The sequence below is a fragment of the Myotis yumanensis genome, unplaced genomic scaffold (genome assembly GCF_028538775.1).
Source record: "Myotis yumanensis isolate MYYU_CA2020_CCGP unplaced genomic scaffold, mMyoYum1.0.hap1 SCAF_1, whole genome shotgun sequence".
NCBI lineage: Eukaryota > Metazoa > Chordata > Mammalia > Chiroptera > Vespertilionidae > Myotis > Myotis yumanensis.
In genome coordinates this window covers 64,154,700-64,171,408 of record NW_027223752.1, presented here as the reverse complement: position 1 = coordinate 64,171,408, position 16,709 = coordinate 64,154,700, and the positions used below count along the sequence as shown (strand labels likewise).

Sequence of the window (16,709 nt, the reverse complement as noted above, 5' to 3'; positions counted from 1 at the left end):
CTGAGAGGAGGGTTTGGGTGAAGCTAAATAACCTGTACAAAGTAATTTTTTATCTGAAGGGAAGTGGCTGAATTCTGGTTATTCTCATTATGGTCTATCAATGATAATACAAAGTAAACTAAAACTGATTTCAACTGGCCCAAGTTGTTTGGACAATTATGTGGTGGAAGAGGAGACCTTTTTCTAAATTCTAAGAATTCAGTATCCTTTTTTCTTGACCAATAATTTTTATTCCTGAATTTTTTACAACCTTGACAAACCTACATAAAATAACAGGTTGACAGCAAACCTCAAAGCTTATTCCAGTTTTTTTTTTACCTAAGACTCAATTTCTCAGACTTCAAACTTGGCCACTTTAAAAATAAAAAGTGCTTTGGGGAAAATCATGATACACAATCCCTGCCAATAGGAATTTTTTAAAAAGGCTTATTTTATCTTTTTATTGTCACAAGCAAAGACCGACATGCAGGCAAATGCAGTCTTGAACATGTTGGCTTGCTGCTCTGAGGTCCCAAGGTTCATCCAGCCTCCGGGCCTGACACCAAGGTTGTGGTTCTAGACAGGATCAGGCAGTAAGGCCAAGGGGTTCTGCCTAGGTTCTTAAAGGCCAAGCCCCAATTCAGCCTATCTTGATGAATGTGGTCCCAGTGACGTAAGTACTAAACACTGGGCCCATCAAAACAAAATGGCAGGAACAAAGCCAAATTACACACTTTAACTTCAGATGTGCTCAGCTTCCCCTTTCTTAGACCTGTTAGCATAAAATGCAGCTTCCCAAATTCTTTTCTGCCCCTTTCCAAAAGGGGTGAACAGGTTCCTTTGAAGGTGCACTGAATTCACTTCTGTATCTCCATAACCTATTACATTCCCTAACCTACATAATAGGATCTTAACAAACATTTGTTAGCGAGATGAAAAGAAAAAGTGTCAGATGTTTGGGAGATGTGATGGGCATTAGAGTAGATCTAGGATACATGAAAGAAGTGGGTATATGTCCGTGGTAATAATGATAAAAGGGTGTTGGAAACCTAATAGCCCAACCACAGTGGAGAGCTTAAACTGGTCTAACTCTAAAGGGATAAAAATGGATCTGAGAACATTGTGGGTTGGGGGGGAAGAGGGGGCGCGGTGGCGGGGGTAGGAACCTTAAAGCACATTAGAAGCAACCAAAACCATTAGAAGATACCCCAGCCATAAAGCATAATAAGGACTAAATTTTTAGGAGCCTCTTCCTTTTGCTAATTATATCAGGGAAGAGTAACGGACAGTAAACAGGTTGACAATGGATGAGAAAATTGTTTAGGAAAAACAGCATTGTTTTTCACATAATTATGCACTAAAAACATGTTTAGAACGTAAGTCATCTTTAATTGGCAATAGGACAACTGGGGGAAATTATGTTATTGATGAAGTACAAATATAATCAAACTAGCCAGTCAACTACTGAAGAGAACACACATGAAAGCAGGTAGCAAGTCATGCAGTTCACAATCACACAGAAATGCTCTAGGTCCATGCTGAGCAAAATCCCCAAGATTTCATTCCGGGCCTTCCTCAGCACTCTCACTGTAGTCAGCTAGATCTTTCATTGATTAGCAACCTAAAAACTAAAGTATTTACCTCCAAGTGGAAATTGGTAGCTTATCATGAAAATGGTGCTCAGTGCCCAGTATTCCATGATTTTACAGAGAAGTTGGCTTTATTTCTCTATGTATATTATTATCAGCAATATTTCTTGATTATTTGCATTGCAACTCTTCCATAAGACAAATCATCCATTAAGTAAAACATCATTATTGCTGGTTAAGCATTTCTCCAGCCAAGAGCTTCTTAAAGTTTAGAAGATTGCCCACTACTGTTGCCATGATAATTGTGATAAATTGTTTTTTCTTAGAAAGAAGAGTGTCACCTTCCTATTTTCTAAAGCCTCTTTATTCTTCAAACATCAAGCCTCAGCCACCCATCATCACCACCATCATGACCACATCAACAGCAGCAATAAAGAAGGAAGTTATTCTTCCTGTCCTTACACGGACTCTGCTATGCTGCTGGGTTATGTTCAGGTGAATGGGAAACTTATCTGGTAGGTAAAAAACTTACAAGATGCTAACCAAACCTTTTTGTTTTGTTTTTAACCAAAAAGAGATGTTTGTTTTTTACTGTTTTAATTACACACATGCTATTCTTTAGAAAGGACCACAAAATACACAAAGATTCCTGAAATAAAGAGTCAACCTTTCCCCAGTTCAGAACTCAGTATTAACAGTCATACAAAATATGTAAACTTGTCATAAGTTGCAAAAAACAGATCTTAGTTCAGTCAGTAACAACATATGAAAGATTCTTAAACACATTTGGACAATTTACAGCCGGGGCTCTCCCCAAGGCATAAAAATGACCAGTTGACAAATGTGTAGCTGGCAACTATTTCCAGTTACTTATTTGTAAAAACTTATCAATTCCCATAAGATTTTCACATGAAAAAAATCAAAGCCCACTCTATTTTCACATGTATTTTAATATTAAAACAAGCTATGTATCTGTTCTTATAAAGTTCAACAAAGTACAGACCAGTTTTTTTTCTGATGTTTAAAACATGTAAAAATATTTATGTGAAAACTTTTCAAATAAATGAGTTTACCTACCAAAATCCAACTCTACCTCGCATGTACTGGTCTCTATGTTTTGCCACCACTCTATAAACTCTTGTCAGGGATCCTAACATTCAAGACCACTGAGAACAGTGCTACTTTTTAAAAATATGACAATGTCATCTGAGTCCTGGAAAGAATTGATGTCTGGTGATTAACTTTGCACCTTTAGGTTTAGAGTATTCTTATCATCTATGTCTTACCCTACCCTAACCCGAGACTGTTCAGGGGCTTTGCTGTCATGTTAATTCCCCCAATTCTCCATTGCTGTCTCCACTGTAGTTTAGAACCTCTTGTGCCATGTCCTTTTGGAGAATAGGCTTTGCCGGCAGTCCTGGGTTCATATTCTGGCTTCTCCACTTAGTAACCTTGTGACATTGGGAAAGTTATTCGATTTATCAGGATCTAGAGTCCTTGTCATAGCTAGAGGTAATAATAATAATATCTTCCTCCAGGGCTGTCAGGATTTAACAGGGCTGTATGCAATTATTTAACACTAGAAGCCTGTTGCATGAAAAGATTCGTGCAATAGGCCTTCCCTTCCCCTGGCTGCCTGCACCGGTTTTCCTTTGGCACCAGGGACCCAGGCCTTCGCTCCGGCCAGAGCCGCTTTCAAAGTCTTCGCTGCTCCAGCCAGAGCTGCCTTCAGTCTTCACTCTGCCATTTCGTGCCTACATATGCAAATTAACCGCCATCTTTGTTGGCAGTTAATTTGCATATCTCGCTGATTAGCCAATGGGAAGGTACGGTCAATTACCCTGTTTGTCTATTATTAGATAGGACTAGGGGCCCAGTGCACGAATTTGCGCACCTTGAAAGGAACTCTGGGCCACAAGGCTGCAATAGACACAGGGACAGGTCTCGCCCCATCCTCTGTGGTCCCACACAGTCCCTCCCTCCACAGCCCCTGGTCCCCTGTCTGCCAGCAGCCCCACTCCCGCCACCACCGCTGCTCCCACGCGCTAATGGCACCAGTCCCGCTTACACCTGCTGATGGCATGGAGCGATTGAGGCCAGCGCCAGCAGCAGGTGCAAGCAGGACCGGCACCATCAGTGGGTGTGAGCATGAGCAGCAGCTGCTGCCCTGATCACCCCTCAGGAGGGGAGGTGGAGAAGCCCTCAGGGGCAATCAGGGCCAACAGCCACTGCTGCTCGCACCCGCTGATGGGTCCAAGTGATGGGGACCAGCACCAGGCACCAGCAGTGGGTGCGAGCGGCAACTCTGGTGCTAGCAATGGCTGTGAATGCTGGGCAAGACCTCAGCGTGTAGGAGCAAAGAATTTTCCATAACCACCAGAGGCTCGCCCCAATGACAGTGACCGGCACCCCGCCTTGGTCTGGTGCCCCACTCACCTGCTCCACCATTCCGCCATGGCCAACACCTGCCATGTTCCACACACACCCCTGGTGGTCAACACACATCATAGCAACTGGTTGTTCAGTTGTTCTGCCATTCGGTCTATTTGCATATTAATCTTTTACTATATAGGATGGTACCTGATACATAGTGAGCACTTGTTCATATGTCAACATTATGTTTAGGGCCTGAGAACTTTAGAACCTTCCTAAGTAAAGTCTTCTTTGGGCATGAGCTCATGCTCAAGTCTGTCTTCTCCCCTGAGCTATAAGCTCTATGAAAACAAGGCTTAATCTGACTTATTAACTACTGCATTCCCAAGCTTTGCAAATCCCTTGGCATTGTGTTAAAGATACATTTATTGAGTGAATGAACAGGTGACTGAGTAAATGAGTGAAATAAAAGAATGAATGAAAGCTCATATCATACCTAAGGAGGCCACCAAGAAGACACTGTCCTTGGGTTTAGGTGCAAAAGTACAGGAGCAGGGAAACTTATGAGAGTTATCCTGAGACCCCACCCATCTCAGTTTTGACCCTTGGTGTCCCCAATTTGGAGTTTCGGTGGGGATTTCTCTAAGGATAAGAGAGGGACACTTGGGGTCTTCAGATACTTGGAAGATGTGCACTTATGATTCAAGGACAGAACACTGTAATTTGGTGCTAGATAAAGTATCTTGGCAAGTCTCAGAAGCAAAAATAATGCCATACCCAGATTTGCCCCAAAGTCACAAGCTAAAAGATATACTTAGCACAGACAGGCATGCTCACATGTAACCTTGCCATAGCTACATCACCTTGCGATAGCTAAGCAGGCCATTTCCTAACGCTGACATTATATTTTTAATTCAAAAGAAAGAATGCAACATCTGGTTTTAATTCCCATGATACAAGGAAGTCTTCTTCTAGTTACCAGAAGAAACTCTGAAATCTACTGATACTCCATTATAACAAAGGTGAATAAGTGAGCCAAAAAAAGACAAACTAGAAAAACAATGGGGGAGTAAAAGAATCTAAAGAAACATGTAATACATATGGAGACATTTTATAATTCTACACTAGAGGCCTGGTGCACGAAATTTGTGCATGGGGTGGGGGGATCCCCTCAGCCCAGCCTGCACCCTCTCCAATCCGGGACCCCTCGGGGGATGTCCGACTCACAATCCAGGACCTCTGGCTCCTAACTGTTCACCATCCTGCCTGCCTGATAGCCCCTAACTGGCCCCCTGTCAGCCTGATCACCCCTAACCACCTCTGCCTGCCAATCTGATTGCCCCTAACTGCCCCCCCTGCCAGCCTGGTCACCCCCAACTGCCCCCCCCCCACTGGCCTGGGTGCCCCTAACTGCCCCCCCTAGCCAGCATGGTCACCCCTTACTTTCCCCCCTGCTGGCTTGGTCACTCCCAACTGACCCCTTCTTCTGGTCTGGTCGCCCCTAACTTCCCTCCCTGCCAGCCTGGTTGCTCCCAACAGCTTCCCTCTGCCAGCCTGGTCACCCCTAACTGCCCACCCCCCGCCAGCCTGGTCATCCCTCACTAACTCCCCTTCTGGCCTGGTCGCCCCATGCAGCCTGCTGCTCAGTTGTTTGGTCGGCCCTCACTAACTGGCCTGCCGGCCTTGTTGCCCCACTCAGCCTGTTTGGTCGTCCACTCGGTTGTTTTGAATTTGACAGCCCCTGGCTCTTTACATATATAGATACTTTGCACTGCATCTTATCTTTACGAGGTACTTAATAAATAGAATTAATAAATTCGTTAATATGGAGAGAGTGATAAAAACAAAGATTTTTAAAAACCGGAAAAGGTGAGCAGGTAGAGAAAATAAGTAAACTAAGGTAAACACTGGAAGAGGAAGATGGAAAAAGAATGGTAAGAAATAATGCATAGAAGGAAGAAAAGAGAGAGAGAGAGAACTGGCCAAATGGATAGAGAAACATGTGTACACGGTTATAGTGTGTGAATGTGTGTGTGTCAGAGAGGCAGGAAGAGATTGAAATTAAAACACATTAACTAGGGCTTGAAAAGAAAAGAAATGGAGGAAAAGTTGAAGACTAGGAAAGCAAGAGCAATTGTGGGAAGAAGGATTTAGGATGTTAATTGTCCCAACTCTTTCAAAAACTTTTTATACCATCTCTTGCATCACCCTCTTGATCTTTAAATTTGGCTGCTAACAGGGAAAATCTAATTTATATATTGTATCTAATTTATTTCTCCTTAATCCCTCTATTCATTCTTCAGATGCTTCTTGGAAACAAAATATATTTTAATAAGGCTAAACCCGTAAGTCATATTGCCTTGAACTTTAAGGTAGATTGAAATTCAACCCAAGATTTACGAATGAAAGAGCAAATTTCACAGAAATCTGATTCTTAGCCCAGAAGTGTATCAGCCTGATGCATTTGGCCTTACATGTTCTCTGAAAAGTAACCACATTTAAAGTATAAATGATAGAAAAGAGAGGTCTGTGTTGTCTTTATTTGCAAAAAAAAACACAATTATACATTAGAGATTTGGTGAGTTACCTATGCTATGTGATGCAAACTCAGGCACATCTAGTAATTAATAATTACTACTACACTGTAAAAATACATTTTATGAAGTATTAAAAGAGACCAAATTTATGTATAAGCAAGTCCTTTAACCCTTCAGGATACCCCACCTGTAAAAGGAATTGTGTTAGGTGAGGAAGTGTTTTCTTACTTCAGCCTGAGCAACACCACTATACTGGTTTAAATTTCGGGGTCTGAAGAAAGAATTTTGATGTAAAAGCATTATAAAACCACTATATCAGACGATCCCTCTTCCTGAGCCACCTGCCCGCTGGAGGAGGACACCCAGCACTCTAGCTTTGCCCTTCAAGGCCCCATGTTTCGCAGTCTATTCCCAGTCCCTCCCTTTATCTCCCATGTCTTTCTGAGGCCTGATACTGATCCTGACCCCCACACTCTGGCCAAGTTTTTATTGAGCATCCACTATATGCTAGATATTGTTCTAGGAGCCAGACATATATCAATGAGCAAAATAAAGATCTCTGTGTAGCTTACATTGCAGCAGGTGCAGATGGACAATAAATAATAACTTAGAAAATAAGTAAGCTATAGAGTACATCAGATGGTGATAAGTGCTACGATAAAAAGTCAAATAGGACGGGTTATTGAGAGACAAAGACTCATGTTAAGAGGGAGGATTCTTGGCCCTGGCCAGATAGCTCAGTTGGTTAGAGCATCATCTCACTACATAGTTGGGGCACATAGAGGAATCAACCAATGAATGGGTAAATAAGTGGAACAACAAATTGATGTTTTTCTCTCTCCCTCCCTTTCTCTCTCTCTCTTTCTCTCTCTCTCTCTCTCTCTCTCTCTCTCTCTCAAATCAATAAATAAAAATTCTAAAAAAAAAAGAAGAATGATTCTTGGAGCTCATTTCTATAGTTCCAAGTAAGAAATCTATGTAATCCAGTCTGGCTTTTTTACACTACTAGTGGCCTGGTGCATGAAATTCATGCACAGAGGGGGTGTCCCTCAGTCTGGCCTGCACCCTCTCCAATCTGGGACCACTCGGGGGATGTCTGACTGCCGATTGTCCTAAACCAGCAGTCGAACATCCCTCTCGCAATCCAGGACCACTGGCTCCTAACTGCTTACCTGCCTGCCTGCCTGGTCACTCCTAACCACTCTGCTTGCTGGCCGGATCATCCCCAACTGCCCCCCCTTCTGGCCTGATCACCCCTAACTGCACCCTGTCAGCCTGATCACCCCCAATTGCCCCCCTGCTGGCCTGCTTAGCCCCAACTGCCCTCCCCACCAGCCTGCTCACCCCTAATTGCCCCCCACTGCTGGCCTGATCGCCCCTAACCTGCCTCTGCCTCGGCTCCACCACCATGTCTTTGTCCAAAAGGATGTCCGGAAGGTCTCCCGTTCTAATTAGCATATTATCCTTTTATTAGTATAGATCTGTGGTCAGAGTTCTTGAAGGGCATAGTACAGATAGTTAGCAGTCAATAACTATTCATACTTGTTATTTCCCAGGCTCCCTTGCAGTTAGGGCAGGTCCATGCTGGCCAATGAAATGTGAGAAAGAAGTAAAGATTAGTTTGTCTCTTTTATCTCATCCTTTCTCTGATGTGTTGACCTTAAAGGCCATTAGTCTAGGCACCATGGCTATAAGATGGAGAATGCCACCATACCTGTATCAGAACATAACATGAGCAAGAAATAAATTTTTACTGTTTATGCCACTAAGATTTCAAGGTTGTCTGTAACTGAATCATAATGTAGGCTTTCTGTGCCAATATTTATGAAATAAAGTGAACTGGATAATTATAACAATCATCTGCTTTTTAATGGTAAAGAAAACTAATGAATCATGAATTTTTACCTCCTCATAGATTGACAGAGGTACAAAGGTATGATTCCAGCAGGAAAGGAGTACATAATGGTAAATTATATTTAGGTTGCCCTTTTAGGACTCCATAAATATTCTATGAGGTATTTTAAACAAGTATTTTAATTCATGGACACAAATTACTTTTTCTTGGACTCACATAACAGTAAAATTTCATTGAAAAAATTACTTAGTAGAAAATGTGTAATTTGTTTTAAACTAATCAAAATATTTCTTGGGCCATTCAAAGTTTCCTGGCTCTTCCCTGACTTAAATCTCAAACTGGAGGAATATTTTTTTCTATAAACATTTGATATAATAGCACTCTTTTAAGAGAGATTAAAATATCAACAAAATCCAGATGGAAGTTTATAAGTAAATGCAAAGCATAGATAATATAAATTCTAAGCTGTGCATTGGAGAAACTTTATAATGTAAATTCATGGGATCATGTTCAGACCCTTGTCCACATTTTCCTTTAGTGGACTCCAAAGAAAACATTTTGGAAGATAGTCTCAAACTTATAAATATTCATCCTATATAATAAAAGGGTAATATGCAAATCGACCAAACAGCGGAAAGACCGGTCGCTATAATGCGCAATGACCACCAGGGGGCAGACGCTCGATGCAGGAGCTGCCCCCTGATGGTCAGTGCATTCCTACAGGGGGAGCACTGCTCAGCCAGAAGCCAGGCTCATGGTTCATGGCTGGCGAGCGCAGAAGCAGTGGCAGGAACCTCTCCAACCTCTGCAGCAGCGCTAAGGATGTCCCACTGCTGGCTTAGGCCTGCTCCCCGTCAGACATCCCCCAAGGGCTCCCAGACTGCAAGAGGGCACAGACTGGGCTGAGGGACACTCCCCCACCCCCCGCCAACTGCATGAGTCTCATACATTGGGCCTCTAGCTAACAAATAAAACCAATCTGTATGTAAATATTGATATTCAATGCCAGAAACACAAATGTGTAAAGCAAGAGACCATTGAGAGGTAATAGGAAGGCCCCAAAGATTCCACAGCCTGTCATGGTGCTTAATGTTCTATTATTAATGGCTCTTTCCTTGGATTCTTGAAGGATTTTGTTTTTCTGTGACAGCTTTAACAGAAAACAAGAAGACATAGCTGGAATAGAACAGGCAGGGGAGAATCCATGCCAAGGAGCAGGGGCCTGGGTTGAATGGTGTGAAGATGGTGATAAAACCATCTACACTAATAAAAGAGAAACATGGTAATTAGCGTACAACCGCTACCCTTTTCATTGGCTAATCAGTGAGTACATGCAAATTAACTGTCAGCCAAGATGGCGGCCGGCAGCCAGGCACTGAAGCGAGCAGGGAGGTTTGCTTGCTTCAGTGACTGCGGACTCCAACCTTCCCTGCCTCACTTGCCAGCCTCTCAGCTGCAACTCTAAGCAACTATGTACTATGTTGCAAATAAGAAGCTAAACAAAACCCCAGAAACCGGCTTTCATTCAGCCGGGCTTTAGCAACATTGTATCGATGTTATCAGAGGCGAGGCCTCAGAGCTAAAGCTGGCCCAGAATAAAAAATAAAATTAAAAAAAACAAGGAGTGGTTGGAAGCTTCAGTCATTCGCTTCTGGAAAACAGCCCTCAGCCCCTCACCCAGACTGGCCAGGCACCCCAGTGGGGACTCCCACCCTGATCCAGGACACCCTTCAGGGCAAACCAGCCGGCCCCCACCCATGCACCAGGCCTCTATCCTATATAGTAAAAGGGTAATATGCCTCCAAGCACCGGGATCAGCGGAGCAGCGAGGCTCCCGGCACCGGGATCAGCGTGACAGGGGGCAGCGCCCAAACCCCCTGATCGCCCTGCGGCTCTGTGTGTGACAGGGGGCGGGGCCACAACCTCCCTATCTGTCCTGCTTTGTGCCTGATAGGGGGGAGCTCCCCAATCCTCTGATTGCCCTGCGGCTCTGTGTTTGACAGGGTGCAGCACACCAACCCCCTGATCGGCCCTGCTCTGTGTGTGACAGGGTGTGGCGCCCCAACCCCCCTCCCCCCACAGGCCTTGCTCTGTGTGTGACAGGGTAGAGCCATAACCTCTCCATCAGCCCTGCCCCGAGTGTGACAGTGGCGGCGCCCCAACCCCCTGATCAGCCCTGCTCTGTGGGTGATAGAGGGTGGTGCCCCAACCCCCCTCCATGGGCCTTGCTCTGTGTGTGACAGGGTAGAGCCATAACCTCCCCATTGGCCCTGCCCTAAGTGTGACAGGGTGCAGCACTCCAACCCCCTGATCGGCCCTGCTCTGTGTGTGACAGGGGGCAGTGCTCCAACTCCCCTATCGGCCCTACTCTGTGAGTGACAGCGGGGAGCTCCTCAACCCCCTGATCGGCCCTACTCTGTGTGTGACAGGGTACGGAGCCCCAACAACCCTGATGGGCCCTGCTCTGTGCGTGACAGGGGGCAGCGCCCCAACCCCCTGATCGGCCCTGGTCTGTGCATGACAGGGGGTGGTGCCGCAACCTCCCCATCGACCCTGCCTTGAGTGTGACAGGGGGCGGTGCCCCAACCCCCCAATCGGCCCTACCCTGAGTGTGACTGAGGGTGGCATCGCAACCTCCCGATCTGCCCTGCTCTGTGCATGACTGGGCGGCGCCCCAACCCCAATCGGCCCTGCTCTGAGCCTGACCAGGGGCTGCACCTAGGGATTGGGCCTGCCCTCTGCCACCTGGAAGCAGGCCTAAGCCAGCAGGTCATTATCTCCCGAGAGGTCCCAGACTGTGAGAGGGCACAGGCCGGGCTGGGAGGGGGAACCTCTCCCCCCACAGTGCACAAATTTTTGTGCACCGGGCCTCTAGTGGTCTAAATAAAGAGCAACCATTGACCAACTGATTAATAAATCATAATATTCTTTCTACACACTTACAATCTTTAAAACATTATGCCAGGTACTAGGAAAGATACAGGAACATATGAGGCATGATTACTATCTTCACGAAGTTTTCTGTCTAGCATTTGGTGTTTGTTATGATGTCAGAGAAGGAAGGGATGGTTAGACCTAGAGCCGGGAAAAAAGGATGGTCTGTATTTATCCTCAGAAAGTTTATATAGCGTGCCAGAGAGGCCAAGGCAAGGAAAGTAAGGGTATTATGGGACTAGAGGGAACACAATCTAGAGGAGAGGATACAAGAATGAAATGAATGATGAGCTAATAGAGTCATTCTCCCTCGGTAAACACTTTTACTCTTTAGCGTGAGAAGAGATTACAGGCTCTGGTGCCTAGAGAATTTTATGTCCTTTCACCAAATAAAAAACAAACAAACCATAAATTGGATTTCAGGTCATTAGCTTGTTACTATTTTTGTTACAAAAGCTTTTTGATTTTGAGATTTTTGTTTTTCTACTTTAAAGACTCACCATCAAACTTTGCAAGCCTCCTAATATCTTCTCCAAGTTCTGAGGTAACTGAGAGTGCATGACGAACTTTAAGGTTTGTTTCCCTGTAAAATTAATTAACATGACATGAATTTTTATATGGAACAGCCCAACAGCATCTTACACAAAGCAATCAGGTGGGTGCAGCCCATGCAAAATCCAACACAAGAGATTCAAGAAACTCCCTTTGAATGTTATTCACATCTCGCACACTATCTCAGGAAAGTGGACAGGGCTTTGCCGGCTCCTAAGAATTGGCATTCCACCCATAGCACATCTGTATAACAACACAGTAATCTGTTTTGCTATTTGAAAGAACAGAGGACATAATAAATACGGTTTCATTCGAACCTACTCAGACATCATGCATGAGTTACAAAACACAATAGGGAGGGGAGCACAATTGCCAAGTAAAGGAGGCCAGTATCACTCCAGAGTCCATCTACATAGGAGTTTTACTTGCAAAAAATGGTCATGGCTAATTTCACAGTAGCTGAAATTTAAATGGAAAAGGGAATACAGCTTTCTTTTTCTTGGAAAATCAAGCCAAGAATCCCGTAAGTCTAAAATCAAACAACCAAACAGGATTTCAGCAAGTCACAGGGAGCTGGTCATCTTCTTCCAGGCAGGACCACACGTACGCTGGACAGATGGCCACTCTCTGGTGTTCATGAAATGACTAGCAGTGAAGATTCCATGACCGTCACTCACATCTTACGTTTAAGAGCTTGCCACGCCAGTTTTCACACTGAGTTCAAAGAATTCTCTTCTATTGGAGCTTCTCTGTCAGAGTTCTATCTTTTATGAAAATGTTTAGTATTGAGTTCATTCAGTCAACAAATATTTTTTAATACATACCATGACACTCAGTGCTGCCCCACGAGGGTTATTGTCCTCTTGAGGGAAACAAGTGGTAGATAAAAAAGCAAATATCACCTTTTGGAAGTACATGTCAAACCCTGAAGTAATAGAATTTAGAGAACCTAGAAGCAGATACCTGAGAGGGCATTTAATCTAAACTTTCCATAAATGAGTTTCACAATGATGTTAAGACAATATGAACCCAACTCAAGGAATTCCCATTGGCAAAATAGCTTTCTGCAGGAAAGTTGGCTGTATAATTGAAGTTACTTTGTTTAAAAGTAATCTCATTGGTCAAAATCTATTAATTCCTAGTAGGCAGAGGTGAGTAGAGATTGAGATAATAAATAACTTCATTAACTGAAACAGAAATTGAGCTGGGCTTGGCCGACAAGAGTGAGATAGTGGTGCTGAGATTAAAGGACTAACGTGTGCATTCATTTAAACAACTTTTCAAATAATAGAAGCAGTCACACCAACTAGGCCAGACAGTCCTCATTCCTTTACCCTACTCAGTACATCATGTCATTCATTAAAGTTTATCATCATTTTAAGTAACTTCCTCAGGATTCTCTCCAATATCTCATTTCCACCTTCAGATGGAGAAACTAAAGGGGTAAATAATCACACATACTCCTTATGATAAAAATAATATTTTCTAAGACTCCAGATTAATCCCTTCATTGTCGTGCCATATACTCTTCCTTATCTGCCTCAGTATCTTCATGGACTTCCAAATAATTTTCAGCATGTGAAACAACACAGAAAGATCCTATGTGCCCTTTTCTTGGTTTCCCCTAATGATAAAATCTGGCAAAACCATATCACAACCAGGATATTGACATTGACACAGTCAAAATACAGGGCATTTCCATCAACACAGGGACTCCTCAGGCTGCCCTTATAGCCACTTCCCTGTCTCCTCCTACCCATCTTTAACTCCCGGCAACCACTAATCTGTTGTCTATTTCTATAAATTTGCCACTCCAAGAATGGTATATAAATAGAATAATACAGTAGTGACCTTTTGGGAGTGGTTTTTTTCACTTAACATAATTTTCTGAAGATTCATTTAGGTTGTTGCATATATCAATAGTTTATTCCTGTTTTATTACTCAGTAGTATCCCATGATATGGATATGCCATAGTTTGTTCAACTGTTCACATGTTAAAGAGCATATAAGTTGTTTCTAGACAAAATAAAGCTGCCATAAACATCTGTGTACAAGTTTTCATGTAAGTCTTCATTTCTCTGGGATAAATGCCCAGAAGTGAAATTGCTGGGTTGTATGGCAGTTGCATGTTTAGTTTTTTAAGAAGCTGCCAAACTGTTTTCCAGAGTGTGTGTAGCATTTTACATTCCCATCAGCAATGTGTGAGTGATCCCATTTCTCTACATCCTTGCCAGCATTTGGAGTTGCTGCTATTTTTTTATTTGAGCCATTCTGATAGGTATGTGGTGATATCTTATTATGGTTTTAATTTTAATTTCCCTAATGGCTAGTGATGTTGAATATCTTCTCATGTGCTTATTTGCCATCTGTATGTCATCTTTGATGAAATGTTTCTTCATATCATTTGCCAATTTTCTAATTAAATTGTTTGGGGTATTTTTACTATTGAGTTTTGAGCATTTTTCACAGATTCAAATACAAATCCTTTGTCAGATAGAGGGTGTGCAAGTATTTTCTCCTAGTGTGTAGTTTATTTTTTCATCCTCTTAAGTGGGTCTATTACACAGCAAAACTTTTAATTTGATGAAGTCCAGTTTACTTTATTTTCCTTTTAGGGCTCATGAATTTTGTGTCAAGTGTAAGAACTCTGTCTAACCCTAGATCTTGGAGATTTGCTCCTATGTTTTTCCCTAAAAGTTTTATAGTTTTATGTTTTACACTTGAATTCAATTTTCCTAATAATTATAAGGCTATTCAATATCTACTCCACATTGGATTAGTTTTTATAGTTTGTGGGTTGTTTTTTGTTTTGTTTTCTTTTGTTTTGTTTCTTTGACCAACTGGTTCGTTTCATCTATGTTGTTAAATTTATGTGCATAATATTTCCTTATTCTTCTATAGGATCTGTCATAACATTCCCTGGTTCATTCATGATACTATTAATTTGTGACTTCTCTTTTTTCTTTTTCCGTCTTGCTAAAGATTTATCAATTTTATGATGTTTTCAAAAAACCAACTTTTTTGTTTCATTGAAAGGAACAATGAATTCTATTATTTTATTATTTTCCTGTTTTCAAGTTCATTGACTTCTGCTCTTGTTTTCATCTCCTTCCTTCTGCAAGCTTTAGATTTATTTTTCTATTTTCTATGCTCTTGAGATGGGAGTGATTTGAAACTTTTTCTCTTTTCAATTGCATGTTTATTGCTATAAATTCTTCTATCGATTTGGGAGGCAGTCATTAAAACCATGGGCTCTTTTGTCAGGCTGCCAGGTTTGAGTCCCATCATCAGTCTTTAGAAGTTTGGGACAAATTACTTAGTCTTTCTAAGACTTTTTTGTGGGGTTTTTATTTTCACTATACAATGGGGCTTATATATAGTACCTACTTCAGGATTAAATTATAAAATCCATCTATAGAACATATATGGGGTTTTTTAATGTAATCATTCAATAAATGTTCTAATGCCAGACAGACTAATCGAATCTACTGAAACAGAACTACTCTAAGGTCTATAACTAAATTCTAAATTAATTTCAATGTCAAAGCTGCATCAAACGCCATTTCTCTTTTTTCTTTCCCTTTCTTCATTCAGTCCAGTTCCAAAAGGTCATCTTCTTTCCTGGTCCTTCATTCCTCAGATCTTGACCATCACTCCTCTCCTTTTCCTTGGAGAATCACTTGAAATTAAAAACAAACCAACCAACCCAAAAAAGAACCCTTCTGAGGAATTTCAGTGAAGAACCCCTCTGCGATATCATTTACATATGTGTGTTTGGTTCACTGTTACTGAAAGAGAATAAATTCAGGAGAAAAGACAGAGTTTTCAAAAAATCTGCAAAGTAATTAGAAAATGGACTTTGCAGTTTAGATTCCTATTTCTTCCAAGAAAATAAAATGAAGAATAGGATTAGGATTTAAGTCCTGTTCCTAAAACTACTAATCTTAAATAAATTTAAAAAACAATCTACTTAATTATTCTAACTTTAATAACTTACCCATCAAGCTCAGCAGTTTCAATATAGCAAAGGCCATATGGCTCACTACTTGATAGGAGAAGCAGATCAGCCTATTTTTTAAAAAATCAGGATAAAGAATATTTGAGAAGAGGAGACTGGTTGAAAGCATATGTTGTATCATCTCTCCACCACTATGAGCCAGGTGAGCCTTAGAGAAAAAGTGAGAGAGGTGAAATCCTGTTCCACCTTTCTGTTATATGCCCGGAATCAAACCCTCCCTCTACTTACCTGTTCCTGTTTTGCACACCCTTGACCATTAGAACATAAGCAAGGGCAGGAAATATCATAAAGATAAGTATTCATTTCATTTACTTTTTTGCAAGAAATACATAAAATTCTGTTTTCTCGCTTTGATCATTACTGATGGAAAATATAAAACTTTCCCCAATAGATGAGATAAATGGAAATATAAGAGCAGGGGGCAGGCAAAAAAAAAAAAAGATGGGGAAAGACACAAGTGAAGTAGAAGGAGGAAGTTGAAAACAATAGAAAAAAATAATAGAGACAAGGAAATTTTAAAAAGAGAGAAAAGTTAAAAGAAAAAGAAAATGAAAAAATAATTTGGAAAAAATAAAAGGATGATGGGTTTAAAGAAGAGGAAAGAGAAAATAAAGCAGGAACTAAGCAAGAGGGCAAGATAGAATACAAAATGTGGTAAAAGACAGTGGAAAACATTCAGAGACTCAGTAGTTGGTCTCTCACAGAGAGAAACCATTCTATGTGGCTGTCCATTTGAGCTTTGGAAATGACATTACAATTCAACTCTAGAATTGTGGTACCTTGCTATATTGAGAGGCTGTTTATTTTATGTCAAGTTTCAAGTTTTATATTAAAATAAGAGGTCTTGTTTCCACATCTTAGCTATTGTAAC

General features: G+C 41.8%; 1 protein-coding gene across 4 annotated transcripts in view; it reads right to left on the bottom strand.

The window, feature by feature from the left end:
- Window positions 1-16,709, bottom strand: part of ATP8B4 (ATPase phospholipid transporting 8B4 (putative)) — a 214,855-nt gene that overhangs the window by 102,349 nt on the left and 95,797 nt on the right. For all 4 annotated transcript variants that reach the window (XM_070423207.1, XM_070423198.1, XM_070423188.1 and 1 more), the window contains exons 9-10: window positions 15,818-15,888; window positions 11,768-11,850 (exon numbers count right to left, since the gene is read on the bottom strand). In XM_070423207.1, the coding sequence (XP_070279308.1) occupies window positions 11,768-11,850; window positions 15,818-15,888 (154 nt within the window). The remainder of the gene's footprint in view (window positions 1-11,767; window positions 11,851-15,817; window positions 15,889-16,709) is intronic.